Source organism: Aspergillus ruber, assembly GCF_000600275.1.
Source record: "Aspergillus ruber CBS 135680 unplaced genomic scaffold scaffold00004, whole genome shotgun sequence".
In the NCBI taxonomy this organism is placed as follows: domain Eukaryota; kingdom Fungi; phylum Ascomycota; class Eurotiomycetes; order Eurotiales; family Aspergillaceae; genus Aspergillus; species Aspergillus ruber.
In genome coordinates this window covers 267482-290593 of record NW_024467300.1, presented here as the reverse complement: position 1 = coordinate 290593, position 23112 = coordinate 267482, and the positions used below count along the sequence as shown (strand labels likewise).

General features: G+C 48.5%; 10 protein-coding genes across 10 annotated transcripts; 4 read left to right on the top strand and 6 right to left on the bottom strand.

Annotated features, from left to right (window-relative positions):
* Positions 1–78: 78 nt before the first annotated feature.
* On the top strand, positions 79–561 carry EURHEDRAFT_449596 (uncharacterized protein; the record flags this gene model as incomplete). The annotated part of the gene is made up of 2 exons (XM_040783825.1): positions 79–148; positions 230–561. 2 exons carry the CDS (start codon positions 79–81, stop codon positions 559–561), a joined length of 402 nt encoding a protein of 133 aa, XP_040641627.1.
* Positions 273–1912, bottom strand: EURHEDRAFT_409237 (nicotinate-nicotinamide nucleotide adenylyltransferase). The gene has a single exon (XM_040781034.1). The coding sequence runs from the start codon at positions 1586–1588 to the stop codon at positions 743–745; it is 846 nt and encodes a 281-aa protein (XP_040641626.1). The 5' UTR covers positions 1589–1912; the 3' UTR covers positions 273–742.
* Positions 1913–3634: 1722 nt separating this feature from the next.
* EURHEDRAFT_409235 (uncharacterized protein) lies at positions 3635–5756 on the top strand. The gene is given in 4 exon segments (XM_040781033.1): positions 3635–4376; positions 4392–4764; positions 4820–5263; positions 5320–5756. 4 exon segments carry the CDS (start codon positions 3805–3807, stop codon positions 5569–5571), a joined length of 1641 nt encoding a protein of 546 aa, XP_040641625.1. The 5' UTR covers positions 3635–3804; the 3' UTR covers positions 5572–5756.
* An 867-nt stretch (positions 5757–6623) lies between these two features.
* Positions 6624–6794, top strand: EURHEDRAFT_449211 (uncharacterized protein; the record flags this gene model as incomplete). Its single annotated transcript, XM_040783797.1, has 1 exon — positions 6624–6794. A coding segment is annotated over one exon (171 nt), but the record flags the coding sequence as incomplete, so codon positions are not given.
* A 126-nt stretch (positions 6795–6920) lies between these two features.
* Positions 6921–8331, bottom strand: EURHEDRAFT_409234 (uncharacterized protein). The gene has a single exon (XM_040781032.1). It carries the CDS (start codon positions 8272–8274, stop codon positions 7117–7119), a length of 1158 nt encoding a protein of 385 aa, XP_040641623.1. The 5' UTR covers positions 8275–8331; the 3' UTR covers positions 6921–7116.
* Positions 8332–8547: 216 nt separating this feature from the next.
* On the bottom strand, positions 8548–8902 carry EURHEDRAFT_374913 (uncharacterized protein; the record flags this gene model as incomplete). The annotated part of the gene is made up of 2 exons (XM_040778698.1): positions 8548–8611; positions 8670–8902. The coding sequence occupies 2 exons, from the start codon at positions 8900–8902 to the stop codon at positions 8548–8550; spliced, it is 297 nt and encodes a 98-aa protein (XP_040641622.1).
* A 526-nt stretch (positions 8903–9428) lies between these two features.
* Positions 9429–11331, bottom strand: EURHEDRAFT_374912 (TCP11 family protein; the record flags this gene model as incomplete). The annotated part of the gene is made up of 2 exons (XM_040778697.1): positions 9429–10370; positions 10420–11331. 2 exons carry the CDS (start codon positions 11329–11331, stop codon positions 9429–9431), a joined length of 1854 nt encoding a protein of 617 aa, XP_040641621.1.
* A 3811-nt stretch (positions 11332–15142) lies between these two features.
* On the top strand, positions 15143–16709 carry cp9 (putative serine carboxypeptidase; the record flags this gene model as incomplete). The annotated part of the gene is made up of 6 exons (XM_040786118.1): positions 15143–15193; positions 15242–15386; positions 15438–15643; positions 15785–15891; positions 16212–16500; positions 16530–16709. 6 exons carry the CDS (start codon positions 15143–15145, stop codon positions 16707–16709), a joined length of 978 nt encoding a protein of 325 aa, XP_040641620.1.
* A 307-nt stretch (positions 16710–17016) lies between these two features.
* EURHEDRAFT_263543 (putative cell morphogenesis protein Sog2) lies at positions 17017–20113 on the bottom strand. Its single transcript, XM_040778134.1, has 3 exons — positions 19704–20113; positions 19298–19647; positions 17017–19242 (listed from the first exon to the last, which is right to left on the bottom strand). The coding sequence occupies exons 1-3, from the start codon at positions 19845–19847 to the stop codon at positions 17190–17192; spliced, it is 2547 nt and encodes an 848-aa protein (XP_040641619.1). The 5' UTR covers positions 19848–20113; the 3' UTR covers positions 17017–17189.
* A 1184-nt stretch (positions 20114–21297) lies between these two features.
* Positions 21298–22494, bottom strand: rsm25 (mitochondrial 37S ribosomal protein mS23). Its single transcript, XM_040781031.1, has 2 exons — positions 21894–22494; positions 21298–21792 (listed from the first exon to the last, which is right to left on the bottom strand). Exons 1-2 carry the CDS (start codon positions 22322–22324, stop codon positions 21411–21413), a joined length of 813 nt encoding a protein of 270 aa, XP_040641618.1. The 5' UTR covers positions 22325–22494; the 3' UTR covers positions 21298–21410.
* Positions 22495–23112: the final 618 nt, after the last annotated feature.

Below are 23112 nucleotides of genomic sequence, written 5' to 3'. Positions count from 1 at the left end.
ATTGAGAGGCGAGTATAAATTCCATTGCCCTGCATTCTTTGTCTTCTTTTCATCTGATATCGCAACAGAAAAGCAACCATGGCCGATACAAACACCCCGGCCGAAGGGACCAAGCAGTCTCTCATACAGACTGCTAGAGCATGGGGAGGTACATCATATTCAAATACCTCTATGAAGCTTCCCAGCATCCTTCTTGAGTCGATCTAACGATGCTTTTCGATCTATATAGAAAACCCATTTACTCCCACCCTCCTAGCCACAACCATCGCTGCCCAGCACATGCGTCCCTTCCAAACGTTTCCGATGCTCTTCCCTCCCGTCCTGCTGTTCACGAGCTACGCAAATCTCCAAGGCTTCACGACAGATAGTGCCGGAATCTCAGCAGCGTGGTCGGGACTCTATCTGTTGCTCGCAGGTCGACGGAAACAGCCTTTTATGAAGAAGTGGGGTGCACGAGGGATCGTCCGGGGCGTTACAATGGGTCTTGGCTTTGCGAACTTGGTTGGTGGTGGTTTGGCGTATACTTTGGGCAAGAGGGAGGAGGAAGAAGATGATGAGTAAATGGGGTGTGGGAATTGATAATTTTATTATTTGGACAGGCGTCATCGCTATGGTGTTCGGGGTGGACATAAAAGCTTCGGTTTCTACGTACGTTGGTGTATTTGTACGCTATTATGACTATCATCGAATCGACCATATTTTCGATTGATTTGCTTCCTACATGCCATGGTCAATTGTCCCGTCAACTGCCAGCGTACGGCTTCTCCCGTGAAAGAAAGTCTCGAACCCTGGGCGGAACCAAAGTCCCCAGCAGTCCAGGATCTTGCTGAATCGCCTCCCGAGCCTTAGTCGAACTGACTGGGAGATCCTCCGGCCTACTACCCTGGACCAACTGAATACGCTGCGCCCATTCCGGCCTCCCGCCCTCACTTTTCCGGCCTCCCTGGGCCAGATTCACAAGGAAGCTTTGTTGCTCTTCCTGGCTGCCCCATTCATCATTGGGCCGCATGGTTACTCGAAGTCTGTGCTGGGACAGGAACGGCGCGAGAGGCTGGAGAGTATGCTCTGGCGGATAGTACTTGGGGTTGAAGATGCGAATCAAGGTGTCGTAGCCCGTGAGATGGACTTGTTCAAGCGATGCGGGGTAGATATCTGCAGTCTCGACTTCTGCTGCTTTATCCACAAAATAAGGCTTCCTTGTTACACCAATGTCAATCTGTGGTAACTGTTGCTGTTGCTGCTGAGAGGATTGTAAATGTGACAGGAGGTCGTGGGCAAACAGCTCCATCATGAGAAGGCGGACCTCGAACGAGGCCGGTTTGGCGGGTTTATCTGCATTCTGGGTAGCCAATAAGAGCAACAACCGGGCATGAGAGTCAGGCTTTTCTCGCAGGGCCGATATTGCAATTTGGAGATGGGCGAGTGTGGGAGGGTTGAAGGACGAGTCGAGGACGTAGAGAACGGAGGGAGACTGCGGGCGATCGGCGGGGACAGAGGACAGAATTTCAAGATCCTTAGATGAGGCGAGGAAGTTCTTCCAGGATGTGGTATAGTGTGATCGCAGGGCCTGTATCGAAGGAATGGCCATCTTGAGTCTGTTCAATAAAAATGGTTGCGATGTTGAGAATGACGTCGGAGGGGCTTAACGGATATCCGAGGTTCGGATAAGAGAACTATTAAATCCATGATTAGCAGTCGCGTTGACTCAGTTGGTTTTACAACAAATAATGAGACCTGAGTGAGTGTCTGAGTATAGTTTCAAGCTGAGGTCATGACAATTGTGTCAATTGGCCCATGAGCCCTTGTGTTGATTTGTCTTTCGTATGCGAGTACAATGGGAGATCAAGGATATAAACTGGGCGAGAGCGCAGCATACAGTAGCACTATGATTGGACTGTACTAATCAATGTTGATTAGACTGTGCAGCGTAGATTCTAAACTTGTGCGATAGTATGCTCTACTGCATAGTAGGTGGTGCCGACCCCTGCAAGGATATGTCATTTTAGACAGTATATCGTACATCAACCCGAAGCACAAGCACAAGGGATTTTATCACCTTCCGAACTTCCAAACTAGATATAATATCTGAGTATATTTGTCGAATATTTTGCTACTCGCTTGCCTCTTTATCTTCCATTCTGGTGAGCACAGGTTGTGCCGCGTTTCGTATAACAAGATGCATCCGCGTGTAGGCATGTAGGCACCATCTGAGCTTATGGTCGGCGCAAAAAGACTTGAGTCAGCCAATAGATTTCCGCGTGATTTTTATTGAAATTTTATGCTAGTTGCTTTCCGCTCCAAGGAGCCACAGCTTGCCTTTAAGTATCTGTTATAGTCTGCGTCACCTGTCATTCTAGGTGCCGTTCAAGAGTCAGGCCCAACCGGTTCTTTCGCAAACAAAGCCGTGGATCGAGGCTCAAAAAATGCCCCTGCTTCGTTTAGACAATGTCGCATGATTGCGTTTAGCTACAGACGTCCCTCCGCTTCATTCGCCGGGTCGTGGGTTTCTTCAAGCTTGTTCACTATGTGATAGACTGGAACTTTGAAAAAGACGTTAAGAAGGCCAGAGATACCATGAGCAATTTATCGTCATTCACGCAAAATCCTCACGGCCATAAGTCTGTACTCTTGTGGTTTGAGCATCAGAGCCGCTTTGTCTTTCTTTAGACCCAGAAGTCGGATGGCCATTGTAATATGCATGGAGACTCAACTCACGGAGTTCAATTCCCGACGCCCAATTAGTGAGACCTGGCTTGGCTTACAGATACCCAGCCCAGCTCACAATGATCCTCGCCCCTCCCTCCGAATGGGCTTGCCCTCAGGCCGAACCTCTGACTTGTCATCGTCGTCTGGGTGATCTTCCATCTCATCATCACCGCCTGTACCCCGCACATGTAGTCAGTGCTGCAGGCTAACGGGTGGGTGTTCCCCAAAAGTTGCTCGCTGGGTACCATTCCGGGTCATCATCAAATCCCAACCACTTCACACCGCCATAATGTGAAATGATCTACCTGAGCGTAGTTCGCACATACACTGGAGTAATGACAGATGTAACAGACGTCGTGCCGAATCCAAACATAAGAATCGGCGGTTGATAGCCGAGATGACATAGATAAGGTTAGGTGGGTGTTTGGAGGTAAAATCTGACGTTTTGGAATGAGACTGTCCTATAATGCTGCGTTAGCGAGCATGATGTATAGAAACGCCTACAACATGAGAGAATCTGTGTACGGAGTATTCTCAATTAATATACATTAATATATTGTCAAGTCTACGAAATATGCTTAAATACACGCTGCTGTACATCAATTTGTATGAAACTGGGGGTAAATTGCCCGATTAGGGAACGTGTATCCCTGCCACTACCTGCCTTTGACCAACCGATAGGCAGACACAAATGCAAATAAGATGCTCAATTTAACATGCGAGATACCAAACTATTCCAGTGTTTTCTTTTGAATCCAGACCATTGCAGAGAAATGAGTGGGATATCGCATACTCCATACAATAAAAGCACTGACCAATCAGGAAGCGAGTTTCAGCGCCTTGAAACAACCCTCATAACACCATACCAAATGAACCCGTATAGCGGACCTTCTTTATAGACTCGATGTTTCCTCCTCTTCTCCTTCCTCTTTCTCCCTCACTACCGTCGAACTGATCACCGGTCTTCCATTCTCTTTTTTCTTACTTCCTGTCACTCGTTTAACTTGCGAATCGATTTCGCAGTTACTTTCATTCCTTTTCTTGTCTGGAACGAGCTTTGTTTCAAAAAGGCATTGATTGCCCCTGTTTCTTTCCATCATGTATTACGCCGGCACGATTCCTCTCACGCTTCTGGCGGCCTTTGCGGCCCTGGGAGAGGCCAACAGCAACAACGAGAGCCCTAGGGCTTACAACGAGGCTGCTCCGACCTCGTCTGCTATTGCCTCGCCCTCCCAGTCCTTGCCAGCATATGAGGCCGTTCCGGCTTCATCTTCAGCGTCGTCTGTGCCTGCGCCTGCTCCTGCTCCTGCATCTCCGTCTACGTCGTCTGCCGTTGTGTCGTCCTCTTCCTCGCAGGCTACCCTTCCGTCTTCTCCCGCGGTGTTCATTCCTTTCTCCTCGTCTGCTATCCCATCGCCTGCTGCCCCATCGTCTGCTGTCCCATCGTCGGTTGCTTCGTCGTCCGTCGCTTCGTCGCCCGTTGCTTCGTCGTCTGCTGTCCCATCGTCCGTTGCTTCGTCGTCCGTTGCTTCGTCGTCTGTTGCTTCGTCGTCCGTTGCTTCGTCGTCCGTTGCTTCGTCGTCCGTTGCTTCGTCGTCCGTTGCTTCGTCGTCGGTTGCTTCGTCGTCCGTTGCTTCGTCGTCCGTTGCTTCGTCGTCCGTTGCTTCGTCGTCCGTTGCTTCGTCTTCCGCCATTGTGTCGTCCTCTTCCTTGCAGGCTGCTCGTCCGTCCTCTCCCGTGGTGTTCATTCCTTTCTCTTCATCTGCTGCCCTGTCATCGGCTGCCTCGTCTTCTATAGCTCCAGCACCCGTTGTTTCATCGTCTGTGGCCTCATCTGTGGCTTCATCATCATCCAAGGCCGTCTCTCCTTCGTCCTCATCTATCCCTCTCCGGACAGGTAGCTCTGGGTACACACCAGCTCCTGTCCAGACTGAGACCAATGTTGAAACCAAGACGTCGACTCGCGATGTCACTCTCACATACACTCTGGGCACTGGTACCTCTACTTCCCTCGTGACGACCACTGTCCAGAAGACTGTCACTCAAGTCCAACAGGTGGTATGCTTAACAACCTCAATTTGCAATGGAGTGAAAAGTAGCTAACACGCTATAGACCGAAACCCCCGTCGAAGAGCAGATCATCACCGTTACCCCAACTCCCAAGGTGGAGTTTATCACTATCACGCCTACAGCTGAGGGCTCGACGGAGGAACAGACCATCACGGCGACTCCAACCCCAGAAGTAAGCACAATCACGGTCCCTGGAACTGCTCAGAACGAGGCCAAGGAGGAGCCCACTACCACTATCTCCTCCACTTCTACCATCACCTACACCGTGTGGGTCGCTCCTTCGACCTCCTCTGCCATTCCTGGAAACAGTCAGACTGCGGGCGACGAGCAAGCCACTGACAACGACACCACTGGCAATGGTCAAGCCGCCAACAATAACATGGCTGCTGTCACTACCGAAGCTGCAGCTTGCAGTCAGGCCACGGTCACCGTTCATGATACCGTTACTTTCCATGACACCGTTACTGCGCAAGAAACTGTCACTGTGGTATGTATCAGCATTCTCTCGATATAACCTGAGGGCAAAACTAACAACCAATCTAGACTGCTACTCCTACTCCCTCGTCGATTCCCACCCCCGCCGCCTTCTATGAAAACTCATCGTCCTCGTCCCCAGCTTCTTCTCCCACTCCCTCTTCCTCCACACCTATCTCTTCAGCTGCTACCACACCGGTGATAATTCCCAGCAGCCGTCCGTACGGCAACGGCACTTGGCCCATTTCTAACAGCTTCGCGAAACCCTCCAGCTTCATCACTAGTCGGGCACCTCAATCTAGTGGCTTCCGTCGTTTCTAGGTGAGCTCTTGCTGGAGTCCGCCTGACAGGTTCTTGATCTTGATCTTGATCGTGACTGTAGTAGTGCTGATATGGTACTGAGTGCATTTCTTTTCTTGTGCCTTTTTTTTTATATATATATATTCGTGAACATCTTTTACCTGTGGATGCCACTCTTTAGGTCTTGACTGGCCTTTCTCCTGGGTATTCTTTTCTCTATAGGATCTTTGAGAATTTTCTATAAATTCTTTTTTTTTTTTTTTTTTTTTTTTTTTTTTTTTTTTTTTTCCCCTCTTTAATGTTCGATCAGATCATGGGTTTTAGTATGTCTCATACGTAACGTTTATATATATCAAAATTCGAATTTTTGCCGTTGCTTCCACTGACAACCAGCTATTCTTAGAGCATCAAAAAACATGTACCTAACGTACCGTTATTATTCAAGTAAAACAAGCAACGCTGACAGACTAGATGACATCGACATTATAGGAAGACGTAAACTCATTCGTGCAAGCGTCCCGAAAGGCTCGAGACAGAGTCAATGAAATAAGAATATGCATAACATACTCAAGGCAACTATTCCAGGCCAATTCTTTAGGACCGAGAAAATTTAGATCCTTCGTAACACTTCTGTCGCATGGCCGGCCTGTCGTCGTAGCTCTAAACACCTCACTAGATCTTCATGATAGCTCCAACAATGCCTGAGTCTACCCTGGTACAGTACCATTGCTTGATTCGCGCATACAAGCTGATTTCTCAAGGGACGTGATTTTTTTTTTTTTTTTTTTTTTTTTTTTTTGGCAGACACCAATGCCACTGTGGTAGTGCATGCCACACCAAGGAGGACAAGAACAATTGAACCGCCCGCTCCGATTAGATACATCCACCTCTTCGCTTAATTTAAATTCTATATTTCTGAATTTATCGTTCCAAAGCCAGGCGCCCCTCATAACACTTCTATTTTCTAGCTCAATTACTTTCGCTGGATTTTTAGCCTGCGCGCTTTTCCTCCTTCGACAACGATCAACTATACCAGTACCAGCCCACAGTCATTGACTGCATATACCGTGTACTTGAACTTCTGCTTTGCTATAGAGCTGGACTTCCTTGGACTCAGTCGGTTTGAGAACACAGAACGTCCATCGACATCAAATTCCTACAAGTATCACAAAGAGGACGAACACTGTGCTCGCAGTCAGTTTGCCTCATTTACTTTCTTTCTTACCATAGATTCTAATCATTGATTAATGCATCGCTTATGTGCGATCTGATGGAAAAGGGAACTCAAGGAGTTTAAAAAGGATTTTGGGGGTCTAAAGAATACGAATAAGTTAGTTATTTTCGCGTGGGTTGACTAGTAGCGGATGGTGTCCGGGTTTTGCATATAATAAGGGGTAGAGTAAGAGAAATAGGCGGGGCTATTGTCCAAGATGTTTTCAGCATGGAGGAACGATGCGAAGTAATTAGGAGGTTGGGAGGCGTTCATTATGCTGACCCCAAGATTGCCTTTATCTTGATCTTCCGTGCTTACAATAATGGACATTACCTGGAGGACACTGTATAGAATCAACTCCTATCTTCAAAAAGAAAATCAACCCCCTCCTTCAAGATTCTATCCCTCATAACCTGCCACTCCAACCAAGTCATGCCCTGCAAAAGACAATCCGCCAAATCATCCAACTTTCCAATTTCCTTTCCCTTATCCTTCGCACGCTTCTTATGCCACTTTGTTAAATAAGCATGTAAAGTATCATTCAACTCAACATCCTCCCCAACAATAAGGTCTGTCGACAGATTCCCGCCCTTGTCAACTTCGTCTGTTAATGGATGCTCAGGATCGAGCCAGTGCCCTACAAGATCAATCTTAACCTTCTTGCCATCCCTGGCAGTCTTCTTCTCCTTCCCCTCGAGGAAGAAACTTTTGAAGACCATGCGCTCACCCCAGTAGCGCAGCACCCGCGAGGGCTCTATCCCGTTAACAACAGGACCAGGCCCAAAATCGACGAAATTCCCAGACCCAAAGAACCCACTAAGAGGTGCCGGCTCGTAAGAAGAAAGACCCAGCCGCCGCTGTCTAGCTAGCGTATACAGCACCGCATAAAGTACACCTTCAAACACACCCACGCGCAACGACCACTCCTGCACCGCCGCACCGCTCGCGGAGCGAAACCGCTGGCGCTCGATGAGGATGTGCGTGGGCTGGTACTTCTCCAGGAGTGTAGTGAGGAAGGTGTAGGCATTTTGGGCGTAGAAGTCTGGTGTGTAGATTTCATTCATGGTGTGGGCTTCTTTTTGTTGTTTTTCTTTTGTTCTTTCTAGCTTCGAGAGTGATGGGTTTATAAGCCCTGGGGATATGGATGTGGAGAGCTGGTTGGTGCTAATGTCTATGCGGTGCCATGCGTTCAACGTGACGACTGGTCTCTTCGCTGGTGTTGAAGTTGGGGAAGAAGATGAGGGGACTGTTAGATGCGCAAAGGCTAGATTCCGAATCCCCATGTCGATGCTCAGCACGCTCAGCCCCTTATCTCTCTCATTTTCACTCTGCTGCTTCTTCCCGGCTTCATGTCTTGATAGTTCTCCCTGTATCCGTTCTAGAACGGAGGCTTTGGGCCCTGCGAATTTGATTCCCGCTGCTTGGGCAATGCTTTTGAGATGTGTGGATTTGAGGGATGGGAGGGTTTTCTGCCAGAGTTGGGGTTGGTAAAGGGGGCGTGTAAAGTGCATTTTGCACTTGCCCTTTATTTCTGGGGGAATCAATTATGGCCGTGGGTATATATAGACATGGGCAGCTTTGGCGAGTGGAATGTTGATGTTTTCTGATAGTTATGCATGTAGTTGATTACTAATATGGCTATGATGTGCATAGTTAATCAACTATACAATATCCTGCAGTACCCATGGTTTGGCTGTATGCAAAAAAATTAAGAACTATGGCAATCGCATAATAGCAAGCTAAGTTCACTCTATTTAGCCTTGTGGACTTTACTCTCGTCTCTTCTACACCCCTTTCATCGTTGTATCGTCATCATCATCATCATCATCATCTCTCATACACGCCATTCTAACCTACTACATCTTCATCTTTCGCATTTATATATCACGGTATGGGCAACACATACCTAACGAGTAAGCCCTCATCTGCCATATCTTTACCTCCCAATCCACTACCCACTGCCCTGAACTTGGCACAATATCTCCATCCATTTGCTGTTGAGAGAATGCGGTTGAATCCGTTAGAGGGGAGATCGGTAAGGGTGTAGAGGGCGAAGGATGTTTGGTCTAGGCTCATGGAGCCGTAGTCCCCGAGCTCAGAGGAGTGGGGTGGTAGGGAAAGGTCGGAGGTGGAAGCCATGATTGTGGAGGTGGTAGGATAAATAGGAGATGGTTTGAATGGATAACTGTATGAGGTGAAGATGTGTTAGTTGTTCAATGGCCAAGTTCCGAGTGACTGCTTTGTCAACAAAATAGCCTATAGACATGTACTAGAGGTCTTTCAAGTCAACTAAAAGTTGTGCAAAACACCAGTGGCGTAGTTGTAGAACACGCTTATGTTAATCAGAAAGATAAGCGATGATTATCTATTATTTATCCTTCATCCAGATATTTATATTTAAGAATAGGATAGGGCTGGGTGTGCTCGTCGGGTTTTGAATCACGTCTTCAAAAGGTTTACGGAGAGTCAAAGATACAAGGTAAACTATCAGTCGATAATGATTAAATGCATTATTCCTATGGTATAAACCTCTATGACCATTACCAATAACGCCAAATCCAAATCCGAACAGACGCCAACCCACCCAAGTACCAATGCAAGACGCTAAACTGTACAATACTTACAAACAGTAATATAAAACACGACAAGAAACCAAAGAGAAGGGCTAGTTCACAGTACAATCGCTAATCCGCGCGTGCTGCAAATCCAGAATATCCTCTGGCGAAAGACTCTCCCTCACATATAGCAGCGGCGCCCAAACTCGCCAATGCAACACACCCATGTGTGCCAGTCGCATTGCAATCCGCTCGATATCGTACTGCTGTTGCGACATGGTTGTGGTGGGTAAGACGAAGTAGGGACTGCGCTGCGATTCACAGATCCCCAGCGGTGACAGGGCGAGATACTTCTTGGCCAGAGTACCGGTGGCTGCTAGGACTTTCTCGCGCATCGCGCTCTGAAAGTACCGGAAAAGATCTGACTCGTTGGAAAGATGCCACTCCAGGGCTGCTTCGATGGGAGCTAGGATATCGTCCGAGATCCCGCTTACGTCACCGCAGCAGGCTGCGCTGGCGAATCGGGCCATTTCCAATGCGATGGAGCGGACGACCTTTAACCACCGGGGTGAGGTTCCGCGTGCCCAGTCTTCGTGGTTGTTGTTTTCCTCCATTAGAGATCCTATCCGTGTCCGGAAGGTGGCGTAGGTTTCTGCTGGGGCGGAGAGGTAGCGCTTTTGTGCGTGGATGTATGACTCGAAAATGTACCAGCTGATATCGAGTGTGATTAAGTTCTGCAGACCTACTCGCAATTGCCACAGCCGGTCTGAGTCGAAGAGGAAGGTCTCGGGGAATTCGGTTGGTTTTTGGAATTGCAGTAGTAAATCAGCCAACCCGTGGAACATAACTGTGATTGGCCAGTAACTGTCTCGCGATGTCTGCTTGTCCACCGTCTGCAGGAGCAAATCTCGATGTCTGTGGTACCACTGCCGCGACGACTCTACTCGGAAGTGACTCCTTTGGACCTTATTCTGGAAGTACTCTTGTAGAAATGGAACGGTGTCTTCAATGAGGAATGCCCGAAAGGCGCGGATTTGGTGGTTTGCGACATCCTATTCAGTCAGCATGACTTCTTGCAATGTGAGTGGGATTCTCTCCTACCAGCTTCATGGCCTCTAAAATGGCGAACAGAGTCTGAAGACCAGTGACAATCCCTCTCGAATCCTGCGCCTGCAGAGCCGTACCGATTTGCTTCACCATCCGGTCCGCCCACTCGTCACGCATCGGGGCGCAATGTGTCTTGAGTAGCGTTGACAACCAAGTAGCTACCCCGACCATATCGAGAACGCCCTTGCGGATCTGCTGCATGAGTAACGAGACCTCCAGATTCTGCATAACATCCGGGTGGTCCCGTTCGGGCACAAGGGTTTTGAGGATATCCTGTAATGTCTCGAACATAACAGGAAGTCTGGGTTCGAATTGCTGTTCCGGCTGTTCACCATCCTTATCTTCTATCCCACCAACAGCTGCGTAAAACGAGTAGACAGAGATCTCCGAGGCCAATGCGTCCCAATAATCAGCCGCCTCCTTCCGCTTCCGTTTCCCCTTTTCACCATCCAAATCGGGCTTGAAGTGTAGATCGCGATCGAAATTGGCGTCCATGCGTAGGTTGATGTTGCTCATTATACAGGGTAGGTCCAGCTCGCTAAGCGTCTTCTTCGTCACTGGCGGATATCTCTTTGCTGCAAGCAGTAACCTCTGGTCCCGGGAACTTAGTCCCAGACCTATCGGGATCCCCATTGCTTTGGACGAAGGCGGGGAGACCACTGTCGAGCGCGAAGCTGCAGAAGAGGAAATGCGACGGGGGTTATTGCGATGAGGCAATTTCGTTGTTGGCTGCGATCTCTGATTCGTGGCTGTTGCCGGTCCTGGCTTGCTGTGTGTATCGGTGTCACTCTGGGCGAACTCGTTCGAACGACCACTGTTTCCATATGCTTCCAAAGCACCTTCTCTGCTCTCCTCCTGTTTCCCCGGTGTTTCCCTCCGTGCTTCTTTGGCTCGTTGGAGATCCATGTTGGTGGTTGAGGTTCCCTATACTCCAGCCCGGTACTCCCGTGTAGTAGTAATTAGAAGGGTGACGAAAGGTAGGAATCCTCCGGAAACTCTGACGACGAACTGGGGAGTTGTGAAGAGCGACAGACTCAGGAAATATAGGTGAGAGACACAAAGCAAGACAGTTCAGTCCCTGCGCCAGGCCCCGAAGGATGAGTTGAATCAATGGCGCAGAGAGAGGAATCCCTTGTACTGATGTCGCAGCCCTTTGTCGGTTTTGGGCCTGAGGCGCCAATTGCGATAAGGAGACGAAGCACGGTACTTCCGTTGGCGACGGAATGTCTTTTCTTCTTTACCGCGTCTTTTCCTTTTCTTAGATTGTTCCTTTTTCTCTTCTTTTATTGGATTGGTTAATCGAAAGGTAGTTGTTGAGGGGTGGTGGTGGTTGCTGTAGTAATTACTGAATCGGACAACAGAAGTAGAGGAAGGAAGAAACCGTTGAAGATAAGGGTAAAAAGAACCGACTGAGCCAAAGTGAGAAAAGAGAAAAAGGAGAAAAGAAAGAAAAAAAAAAAAAAAAAAAAAAAAAGGAAAAAAAAAAAAAAAAAAAAAAAAAAAGAAGAGAAAGGAAAAAGAAAAAGAAAAAAAAAGTGCCACTGAAAAGCGATCAAAGGAGGAAACTTTTTTTTCCTCTTTAATTTAAACACGGTAAGAAGCACGAGGCGACTGGTGCTCAATGAGATGCAGTAGTAGTAGTAGTGGTGGTAGGGACGGACAAACAACACACTTTACAGAGTAGCAATAGTAATAATCGATAATAGAGGGAAATAACAATGGGATCCCTCCGGTAGTAGCCCAATCAATTCAGCAGCAACAACTAACAGAAGCGGCAAGAGAGAGTCGGGATGGCCATGTCTACTTCATATACACCATCATTCACGATGCGTTCGGAGACTGCAAGGTTGCTTGCAATTGAGACACTGCTTCAACAGTAGCATATATCTGTAGCAACAACAGTACCTGTATACTTGTCGAGAACGGCAGAATGGAGGGAACCAACATCGGGGATCGCCCATAAAAAGTGAGGCTGTTTGAGACGCTTGCGGAATTCCGTACTTAAACCACCCGCGATTCAGGCGCAGAAGTGATGCTACTCTGTCCAATGCGACCGTCTCCTTCTGCAGTCGGAATCTGTCCATTTCCGGATCTGAGCATTCTCGTTCTGCAGGATGACAATTATTGCCCTCCCTGCGTACAGTGTACCCGGGCTGCAGGCCTCTGGATAGCATAGTTACTTGTGCTCGATTACTACTAGAGTAGACTCAATCCTCCGTGGTCCCTCCGATCCAAGGATCTTCAAACTCAACTGGTGTATTCCCGATCGGGGAGCCGAAAACGATGGCAAAGCACTCCGTTTGGCCACTCGACCCCCGTGCAACGGACATTATGTCTCCTTGTCCTTGCTTGTCGAGTTTATCTTACTGCTCAATGGAGTGCGTGGTATTTGTCACATCCTGTGGCGCTACGTACTCATCGGTCGAGTAAATAGGCTAAATTAGAGATCGACCTCTACTTTATTTAAACACCCAGTCTCCATGGATTTCGCAAGATGCTGTTTGGGTTCTCTATGGCTACCTCCATTATATATGGTATGTTATATACGGAGTACACATCTGTGGACAGGCATTCCACCCCTACGAACGGCGAATCCTGCCTTGGCACCTTGTGAGACAAATCGATGTTCTAAGCCATCTCATCTTGACTCTGACAAGTCCTCCCGGAATAGTCATTGGTGGAAAAAGTCTAGGTGTATACCTACACCGAGATCTTGTTTCTGATGTATAAGTTAGGATACCGCCTGAAGAGCCATAACCAGTATACTTTTGCCAACATACCGACTTTATGACCAGGGCAGGCGCGTTGCTGGTTCCGGCCTGGTCCCGACGTTACTTCGTAGGTATTCTCTGTTCCTGTCCACTGAAGACTTCGACACGCGCAAGAGTCAAACGGCGACGGCACCGAAAAGGAGCTAATTCGCCGACTCCACACTCCAAACAGCACTCCCCTGCGTTGCCCCGCCTGTATACTTGTACAAGCACGGTACGATATCAGATAAAACGACTGATTAGACCAGACTTATCGAAAGTACGACGTCATGAAACCCTCGCCGTCGAATCCTTACTCCATACAGGGCTCTATTCGAAGGTTATACTCCGGGAAAACATTATTGGTGGAATTTGGAAGCATGACCAGTGTACCATACTGCCGCCCGGTAGGGCCGGTTCCGTCATCTATGCGAGATATCGCCCGGGTACCACGTAGTCTATAGATGTGGCTTGAAACTTTGCCATCTCACCGTAACACAAAGAAACAAAAGAATGCTGTCTTTGTGTGGCAGGTATTGGACGGTTGGCACTATCCCGCATCTAGATTAGTGTATTATTAAAAACCAAGACGTCCATCCGGCTCGACTGCCGAGATTGAAAAAACATCTGCGCCGCAACTAGGCGATTACGACCCGTGACGGAGTACTATACAGAGTCAGGGACGCGCGGGATGGGTTCTGTACTAAGTGCTGTCTCCGTGCGTCCGAGTCAGTCGACACGAGCAGAAGTAGAAGCTCATTTGTTTTGAACTCAAAGCCCTGCGGTCTGCATAGGCACGGACGGCAGTACGCGCATTCATCTCTTTTTTTTTTATCCCCTCCCCTCTAGCCTCGTCTGACTCTCACTGAGTGTTGTCTCGTCATCCCGGAAAAGTCGAGCGATACAATGCATTATGTGGTCTGACTTCTATATCAATGTCGTACAGCCCATGCAAGATGCATAAAGAGTGGCAGCTGAAAGACTCGAAACATGATTCTGCTTGGTGCCTCACTTTCAGCAGTAGGGCGAGTCGTTGTTGTTGGTCAACTCCGTTGTGATAGTTCTTTTCGCCACGATGCTCACATTTCGCCTTATTCGCGGTGCTGCAGCAGAGAAGCGTTAGTGCAATCGGACAAGGCAAGCTGCATAATGGTGGCTGTACAATGTTTGCTTCGATTTTGGGCATACTGGACGCATACTAGGCAAGAAATCAAGGTTGTCCTGGGGAATGCTGCATACCTAACTGAGAATACTGCGTTAGTTACGCTTCAGGCTGCGATCGTATGCAGGATGATCGTCTAGCAAACTGTTGGGTACCCGGTTTGCCACCAGAGCGAGTAAAACGATGGAAAGCGATGTTAAGCCTGGAAAGACGATGATCAAGCTCGAAGTCGTCGACGGTTGATGAAAGCCCGTTATGGTTATAACCCTATACCCTATTGCCACATGACCACCTTTCACTGCGAAAGCTCTGCTACTTCAGGGGTACCTCGTATGTGTTCATATTATATGCATGTATACAAATCCAGGAGTGAAAGGATAGTAGGTATTGATGTAGCTACTTTCTCGAATTTATCACAGTTGGGTGGAAACCGTACCGGGAAGTCCGACCTCCACCACCACACCACTACATATTCCAGAATAACAACCCAAAAGATTGAAATCCATCAATTTCTATTGATATCTATGAAGCTGAAAATAAAGAGGCACTTGGTCCTTTTCATTGCCTCTGCAACCTCTTCGAGATGAAGCCAATTGATTCACCTTGGCCCTTCGGCTCAATAGGCCGCCCGCTATTGAGGTCAAAATTCGGATAGCCCTCAATAACCAACTCCAACGCCTCCCACATGATGAAAGATGCACCTACAGACTAATTTAATATGTGTTTCTGCATCATGAATTGGAGAAAATCCTACCACGTTCTTTTCGAGCTGCGTTTTCATACCTCAAACGGCACAACACACCACATGAATATCGCCATTTTTCTATCCGGATTCCACGCGCTGTGGATAATCCCGGTGTTGCTGGCGGCCTGAATTGACCGGGTGCCTTTAAGCATCTCCCAGTTCGAATTCCATTCGCTTCCAGGGGCTCCTTCTTTACCGCCCAGTTGGGCTGAATGGCTTCCTGTTCCGGATATGGAAGAGGGTAACTCGTTGTTCTTTTGGCTTGTCGAGGTTGAGGGATCTGCATACAATGACAATCTTATCAGTTAGGTGACTCAACACCAACCTCCAAAGATATGCAAGCTGACAAGACTAGTCTGGCTCAACGGCGGCCCAGGCTGCTCGTCTTTGCTAGGACTGACAGGAGGCAACGGACCGATGTCCTTCGTCGGCAACTCGACCAAGTTGGAGAGTAACCCGCACTCCTGGTCCAATCTCGGCCATGTGCTATACATCGACCAACTAGTTGGCACAGGATACTCGACCGCAAGCGATCCATACCTAGTGCACGACATGGGTAGAGTGACAACCGACTTCTACGCATGGCTGTAGTCCTTCCTCACGTAGTTCTCCCGTCTTCAATCGAAAAATGTGCACCTAATCGGAAAGTTTTACGCAGGCTTCTACATTTCATAATTTGCCTCCGCCATCATCGAAATCTAGGAGCCCTTCCCGCTAGACTTCGCTTCCCTGTCCATGGGCGATCCCACGATAGGAGGCTCCGCAGCCATGTCTTCCGTGACCGCCTGGAAATACCTCGAATCCAAAAAGTCCGCCCTCCAGGCCCCAGACGACATCATTTTAGCCTTCACCAAGGGAAGCGAATAATGCGGCTTCGACAATACCGTTCTAAAACTAAACACCTTCCCCCTAAAATCCGGCTAGATCCCTATGCCCGGAAACCTAGATAACCTCTACACCCTGAAAGGCTTAAACGAGGTCATCAATCGAGTAGACTGCTACTCACACGCAACCGACGTAGACGGAGTCCTATCTTTCATCTGAACGAAACAAACTGCCTCGGCTCCTGCGCAACAGCCGCCAATTACTTCTACACCAAAAACAATTAGTTCAACTAGTATGACATTAGCAATGGCTGCGACAAAATTAGCTCGTTCCCTGTCCTCGCGAAGTACTTCGGCCGCGTGGGCGTTCAAATAGCACTCAACATCCCTCCTCCATCCCCAGACTCGCCGGCTCATTACTACGCTTGCAGCAATGCTATCCTCAAAGCACTAGCTCTATCAGAGAAGCCCACCGCCCCGACTCTACCTCATTCTCCATCCTCCCTTCAATTCTCAACAACGGCAGTATCGCTCGCGGTGCACGTGTACTCCGGCGAAAACGACTTTCTGCTGAACCACTTCGGCACGGAACTAGTTCTGCAAAATATTGGAACGGTGCGCAGGGGTTGGCGGAGAAGCCGTCCCGCGTGTTCTATAGCGACGATGCTAGGCCGGATGATGCGGAGAAGGACGAGAATAAGTCTGTGGCAGGGACTTGGGTTGAGGAACGTGGGCTGAATTGTCATTTCTTCCATGGGGCGGGGCATAGTGTTTTTGGAGAGGGAAATATTTGCGTTTGTTAGGGATGTCGTTGTTGCTTAGGTTTCTTTGGATTTTATAGATGGTCTTGTCTTTGATTGATTGTGTTGGTTGTAAATTGAATGCTGTGGACGGGAGGACGCTCTTACATTTTCAAGGCAAGGAAATAATAACTTAGTTTAATATTTTATTTCTATTACCCATCTGCTATGCAAAGAACTATAAAGGGAAAAGAAATACCATACTCCATCCTTGCTGAATCCCTCCCATATGACCTTGGTATTCCCTACCCATCAATCCCGGACAAAAGAGAAAAAGAATAAACTGAAAAAGAAAAACAGGTCATGAATTTGTGTACATATCAATTCTCAATAAATCATCATCCATAATTTAAGCTTTGTGTTTCCTTGTATCTGAGATGAATCCACCTCATACACATGTCATTTGCTGACACAGGAAGACATGAAAGCACGGGTTGTTGCACATGTTTTTAGGTGATGGAAAAGGAAAATTAGATGGTAGCATCACCGACGAAAGAACGGCGCCTGATTAGGCATAGAAAGCAACGAGTCGGCTCGCTGAAACACGTCTCCCTCAAAGAATTTATCACTATACGCACTGGCCGGTGTAGAGGGCACAGTAGCTTGTGCAGCAGGACCAAGCGCTGCACTCAATGGAGTCGCCGGAAGAGGAAGGGACGGAGGCGAGCCCATTCCAATGCCACTTGAGTTAGAAACGGACCCTTGATGCTGTCCTTGCAGTGGTGGTCCGTAGATATTCCCCGATCCGTTGTTCGCGGCCATATCTGCGAGATACGACCAAGGAGATGCCTCGATCAATCGGCCGGCTTCTCTGCTTGCGCGCTGAACAGGGCGGAGAATTATGACGATGTCGGGAGGGAGGAGTTGCATGCTTCTGATCTCGCGCATGTCGGTCACAAGGTCGACGAATGAATGCATGAATGTCTTGCATAGCTGCCAGAATTCGCGTTGGTTGCGCATTCCACCGCCTGGCTCTTTGACTTTCATGTTCGAAAGACGTAGACCAAGCGCTTCTGAAACTTCTAAGCACACGCGACATCGACGAATGAGGTTGTTCCATAGCATCTGTATTCCCTGGGGCTCTCGTGCATGTTCTGCAACCTCTAGACATCTCATAAATTGACGACGGGCCAAGGGTAATGCTTGAAGAGCGGCAGTGTATGCTGCGGTGAGCTGGTGGAAAATTTTCTCGAATATCCGTTCTTCCTCAATTTCATCTAGTCCCGTCATTGGGTTTATCCGCGGCACGACTGAGCTAGGAATCGGTGGGAACGATTCGCCCGAGCGTGGTGTCGCAAGGGACGAGGGTACTGAGGTATTAATAAGATTGGATCTGCTACTCGACCGGCTGCGCGATCCGAAGCTAAATGAAGGGGGAGCAAAGCCTGGTGAGCTGACCGTAGACTGGAAATTGCCTGGTCCTGGTATTGGTCCATTTGCAAATTGAGGACGCTGGATAGTAGTGTCGCTGCGGAATCGGCGCGCTGACGGAGCTCGATCTCTTGTTGGTGTCATTGTTGGCCCAGGGAAGCGGTCTGAAGTGACACTGGCACTCTCCTTGTTGATTTCTGGTATAGGTGGCTTGGTCGATGATACTCGCTTGCGAGTTCCTAAAGGAACTCCTAAGCTCATGCAGGCATTTCGTAGTTCACACACCCCCCCATACACCATAATCATCAAGGAACGAACATAACGCGCGTCTCCGTTGGCGATAATCTTGTCTAGGCTATTGCGCAGCTGCATAGCAACGTGCGTGTAGGCCATTATACAAGTCTCGCACTCGCGCCTAACCGTCTCATTGGACAGTTTCGCCACGTCCGTATCCTCTGGGGTTTTCACGCCTTCAAGAGCCTCGTTGAGTCGGTCCACATGAGTAGACGCGTTGTAGAAGACAATTTCAAGACTGTTCCTTCGAGAGTCGTCCCGTTTGATCACATTAATCAAAGCAGACACGTGCGACTGGACCTGGAAGAGAGCGAAGAGTATGCCTTTGGCACCTTCGATGATAGGATCTGGCGTTTCCTTTTCGCCTTTGTGTTCTGGCAAACTCGACATCCTATTGACGAAACCGTCCCTCAGTCGTCTGCGTTCCTTGGGGCTGCTTGGACTCGATGAATTACCGCCAGCCCCAGCCCCAGACGGTCTTGTTCTGAGAAGAGAGCCGTGGCTAAGCCCACGGAAGTGACTGTTTCGATATGGACGCGTTTCATCCAAGGTACCCAAATCCGTATTTTTCCGATTGACGACGCCCATGCGTTTGCTGCGGGCAGCTATCGAGGCTTGTATTATTCCCTCACTGTTACTCCGATTGCGTTCATTGGCTGGTATAGGATTAATCCCCGGACGCTGGAGTACGCCGCTTTGGTATGGAGTCTGCCCAGAAGCAATACGATAATGTGACTTGATAGGGATTGGCGGGGGCCGTGATAGTGAAGGTGATCTAGGACCAGAGGCGCCGTCGCCAGTGCTCGGGATAACGGGGAAACGACTGTTTAATCCACGTTTGACGGGTTTAGGGGTCTCGAGTACTGCGTCACTGGGGAATAGTTCAGTCATCAAGTCCGCACGTTTTATTAAACTAGACGCCGTACCTTGGCTCGCCGTTACCTTCCACCTCTGGGGTGGTGTCCAGTTGCCGTGTTTTCATGAACCGTTTCAACTCGGCGGTTACTGCAACTTCTTTTTCATTATCAGACATCGAAGGTGCGATTACTGACTCTGATTCTTCCAACGCTTGTCGCAAAGGGGCTTTTAACGGATTCCCGGCAACTTTCAAGATCTGGAGCTTGCTCATTTCTGAGAGTCCAAGAGGTAGATCTTCGAGGCGATTTTGCATCACTGACAAGACGCGTAGAGAGGTCAACTTCTTGATTTCTTCGGGTAAATGGCTGATCTTGTTTCGGCTGATGTCCAAGATTTCCAGGAGTGGCAATTTATACACCTAGTGCCAGATGTCAGTATCAGCCAGTATCAATCATTAAATGGCAGGCGTCTTACTCCTTTTGGGAACTCCCGAAAATTGTTTGCTCGAATGTTAAGGTATCGTAGGTGGGAGCACTCTGAGAAACGGAAAGGGATGTGGAAGATATGGTTATTCGACAGTGAGAGTCTGCTACTAGTTAGTCTTAGGTCTCCACGCATGTCTTATTCGATTGGAGTCCGTCGTATTTTATGGAGCACTGAAACAGACCCACCTTTCAACTTCATCTTTGACGATATCGACCACTGGTTCGGGAATACGGACAATATTCGAATGGCCCAGATCGATCGTCAATTTTGGCTTAACAACGTCACTGACAGCCTCATTCCCAGCCAGTGAACGCTTGGTCTCTTGGATCCCATTCTCCACCGCGCGACGGGCGATTTCAAAGGTCTCCTCTTGCGAAAGCAGCTTAGGGCCTGGGTGAGGTCTCGCACTGCCGCTGGTCCTATTACCACTTTCGCCCATGTGTACATTGCCTTGTGACATTTCTGATTCACTTTTGGGTCGGCCATCGTTGGTGGAAGGAAGAGGGGGGACATTCGGTTCTAGTGTTCCTCTGCCTCTGGTATCCTCCTCGTTTCCATGGTATAGACGGGGCACCCTAATCGTGTCCTCCGGACGAACCATTGTAGAAAGCATTGTTGATCGCGATAGCTTTGGCAGACAAACCGCGTAAAATAAAAATAAAAAATGGAAAATAGAAAGACAAAGGTCTACCGATGTGTATCACCCGATATTATTATGAACCGTTGTTCGCTCCGAACGAACCATTCAGACGGAAAGGAATTCCACAGGGTACGGAGAGGGATCGAAATAAAGCATTATCAGATGACTGAAAAAATAGCGAAGATATCGACGTGTACACCGGACGAGTGCGACGAGATGGGATTGCGATCCGTGCAGAAAGACTCGGAGTCGGTCCTGAGGCGCAAAACAAAGTCCGGACAGTCACGTCAGTGCTCCGGGGAGGGGGTGGACGAGTTTCGTCCCAGAACAGTGATATGCCGTATAAGCTGTATGTCGGAAACACCCCAAGTGTCCAAATAATAGATCAGTTTACCAACTGAAGCTCATGAGGAGGTGTGGTGGTGAAAATGCACCATCGCTAGAGGGACTTGACGCCAAACACGGAGTCGCGAGACCAGCGCCGACCCGATCGAAAAAGAAGGGAATTCTGCAGCCGAAGCAACAAGGACGGAATCGAAGCAGCGATAAACGATGGAATAGTTCTAGAGGAATAATAGGAATCCAGTCCTATTCAAGCTGTGGAAAAGGTGTTGGACGGTATCTCTTTTTCTGGTTCAGGGAGGAAGAGAGGCAGGGTTGCGGCCCTTTGATTGGCCAATAGCCGCTGTCACTACACTCTTGTATCAAAATGATATTCAAAGAAAACAGAGAATAAGCTATAGAATTGTGTGGAATTATTGAGTATTATAAATTGCAAATTTCTGAATAGACGATTGCATTTGTGTTGTTTATAAGGAAAAAGTGGTGGAAGTGAAAAGTATCCCAATTTTCACTCTTTTATACATACAGCGCATTTTGGCATCGTATCATAACAACCAATGAAAAGAAAAAAAGAAGGGAAAAAAAAAAAAAAAAAAAAGAAAAAAAAAAAAAAAAAAAAAAGAAAAATTTAATAGTATACATGTGCCACAGTGCGTCTGGTATCCGACTCCCAGGACATAACCAACCCATATAAAACAAGTACTATTAACGCCTCAAAGAAGACTACGCCGAGTTGTAGGCTCTGCGGTCACTGCAGCTCCCTCTTCCACGCCTTTGTCTAAAACAGACGCATCCTCGCTCTCCGCACTCTCCGGAGCACCGCTAAAGGACGCTGCTTTCTGGTTCAAGAGCTGAGCTTCCATCTGGGCCCACTCCTTCCAGCGCTCGAATTCCTTGTCCTCCAATTCCATACCCAAAGAAAGCATATTAGGTCCGAATTCAGCGCCGGTTGCTTCGGCCTCTTCCGCAGCAACCCGTCGTTCGATGTCTTCTTGCAGGCGGAGTTGGTAGAATTCACGGCGGGCAATGTCATAAGCTTCGGTCTTTGTTATATCGGGCGTGTTATTCAGAAGCCAGAGTTGACGTTGGACCACACTAGTTTGAGGGAAATGAGAGTTAGTAGGGCAACCAGCAATAGTTTCAAATTCGACGGAAGGAAGCATTATTCCTGAAAGAAAGGAAATGACTAAACACACCTTTCACCATCCAATTTCTTCCCTGGCTGCTGGAGTCGTCCCCAATTGTGTTTCTCAAAGTCTTTGCCGGAAGTTTCAACAAGGATGCGGGGTCTCGCAAGTTCCCAAGGGTGGTCCCGGTAAAACTCCTTTCGCAGCTGGTCTTCTTCAAATTTGATCTCAACTGGTTGGAACAGGCGACTAGCCTTCTTCGGTTTCACTCTCTTTTCCTGGGTTTGAAAGACAACTTTTGGCTCGAGAGTTTCACGATCCGTTTTGATTCGCTGCCGGAAGAGCTGGTGTTGTTGTGGTTGATTCCGCACGAGAACCTGCGCTGGAGGGATATCGCCCACTACATCAACCCATTGCGGGATTTTCTTGATCTTGCCGGCTGCTGCTTGGTTGATGGCCGTCTGCCGCACCCGAAGTGCTGTGAGGTTGAGTTTGCCCATGGCTGTTCGGAGGGCGTGGGAGGGGTAAAAAGACTGGTTCACGGGCTGGTTTGGTTAAAATAGAACAGCATGCGTAGAATTTAGTATTGATAGGGCTTTTGCTATTAAAAAAATAGACACAGTTCCTCCTTTGCACTGCGCTGCGAGCGAGGCCGTGGAGTCAGTCAGTCCGATGTCCATCGTATCAAAAGAGTGTGGTCGCGGTGAAAAAGCGGATTGACAATCCCCGCCTCCGATTGGCCAAGACAGCGGGCTCCGCAAAGCAGAAAGAAACAGAGAGACCAAGTCCTCGCGATAATTTAACCACCGACACCAACTTCCCCTCAGCTGTGTCTTTGGTTTGGTCAGTTATTTGCTGGCCCAACCTTTTTTGTTTCTCTTTTTCTGCTATTTAGCGCCCCTCCACCGTCTGCTTGGAGAGCAGCTTGCCCCTGCTCCCGTCAAGCTGCCTCGAGATTTTTTGCTGGACATGCATGGTTGACCCAATGCCACGATGTCTGCCGCCTCATGCCTCATCCCAATAGATCTCAAAGCGCGTCGAACCCGCGGGCCCCTTTGTCCCAGGGGCCGGAGCGAAAACTGTTTACTAGGTCCAGTTCGATGCCTCGACCAGAACCCTCGTCCCACAATGCCTCGATCAGAAGATTCAGTTCCAGACGTCCACGGCCGACAGTTGCTTCAATAGCAGACGCTTTCGTCAGTTCCCTGGTGATAGCGAGTTTTTGCCATGAGCATTCTCCTCGGGGGAAGAGGATATCTACAATACGCGTGAGTTCGACAAATAATAT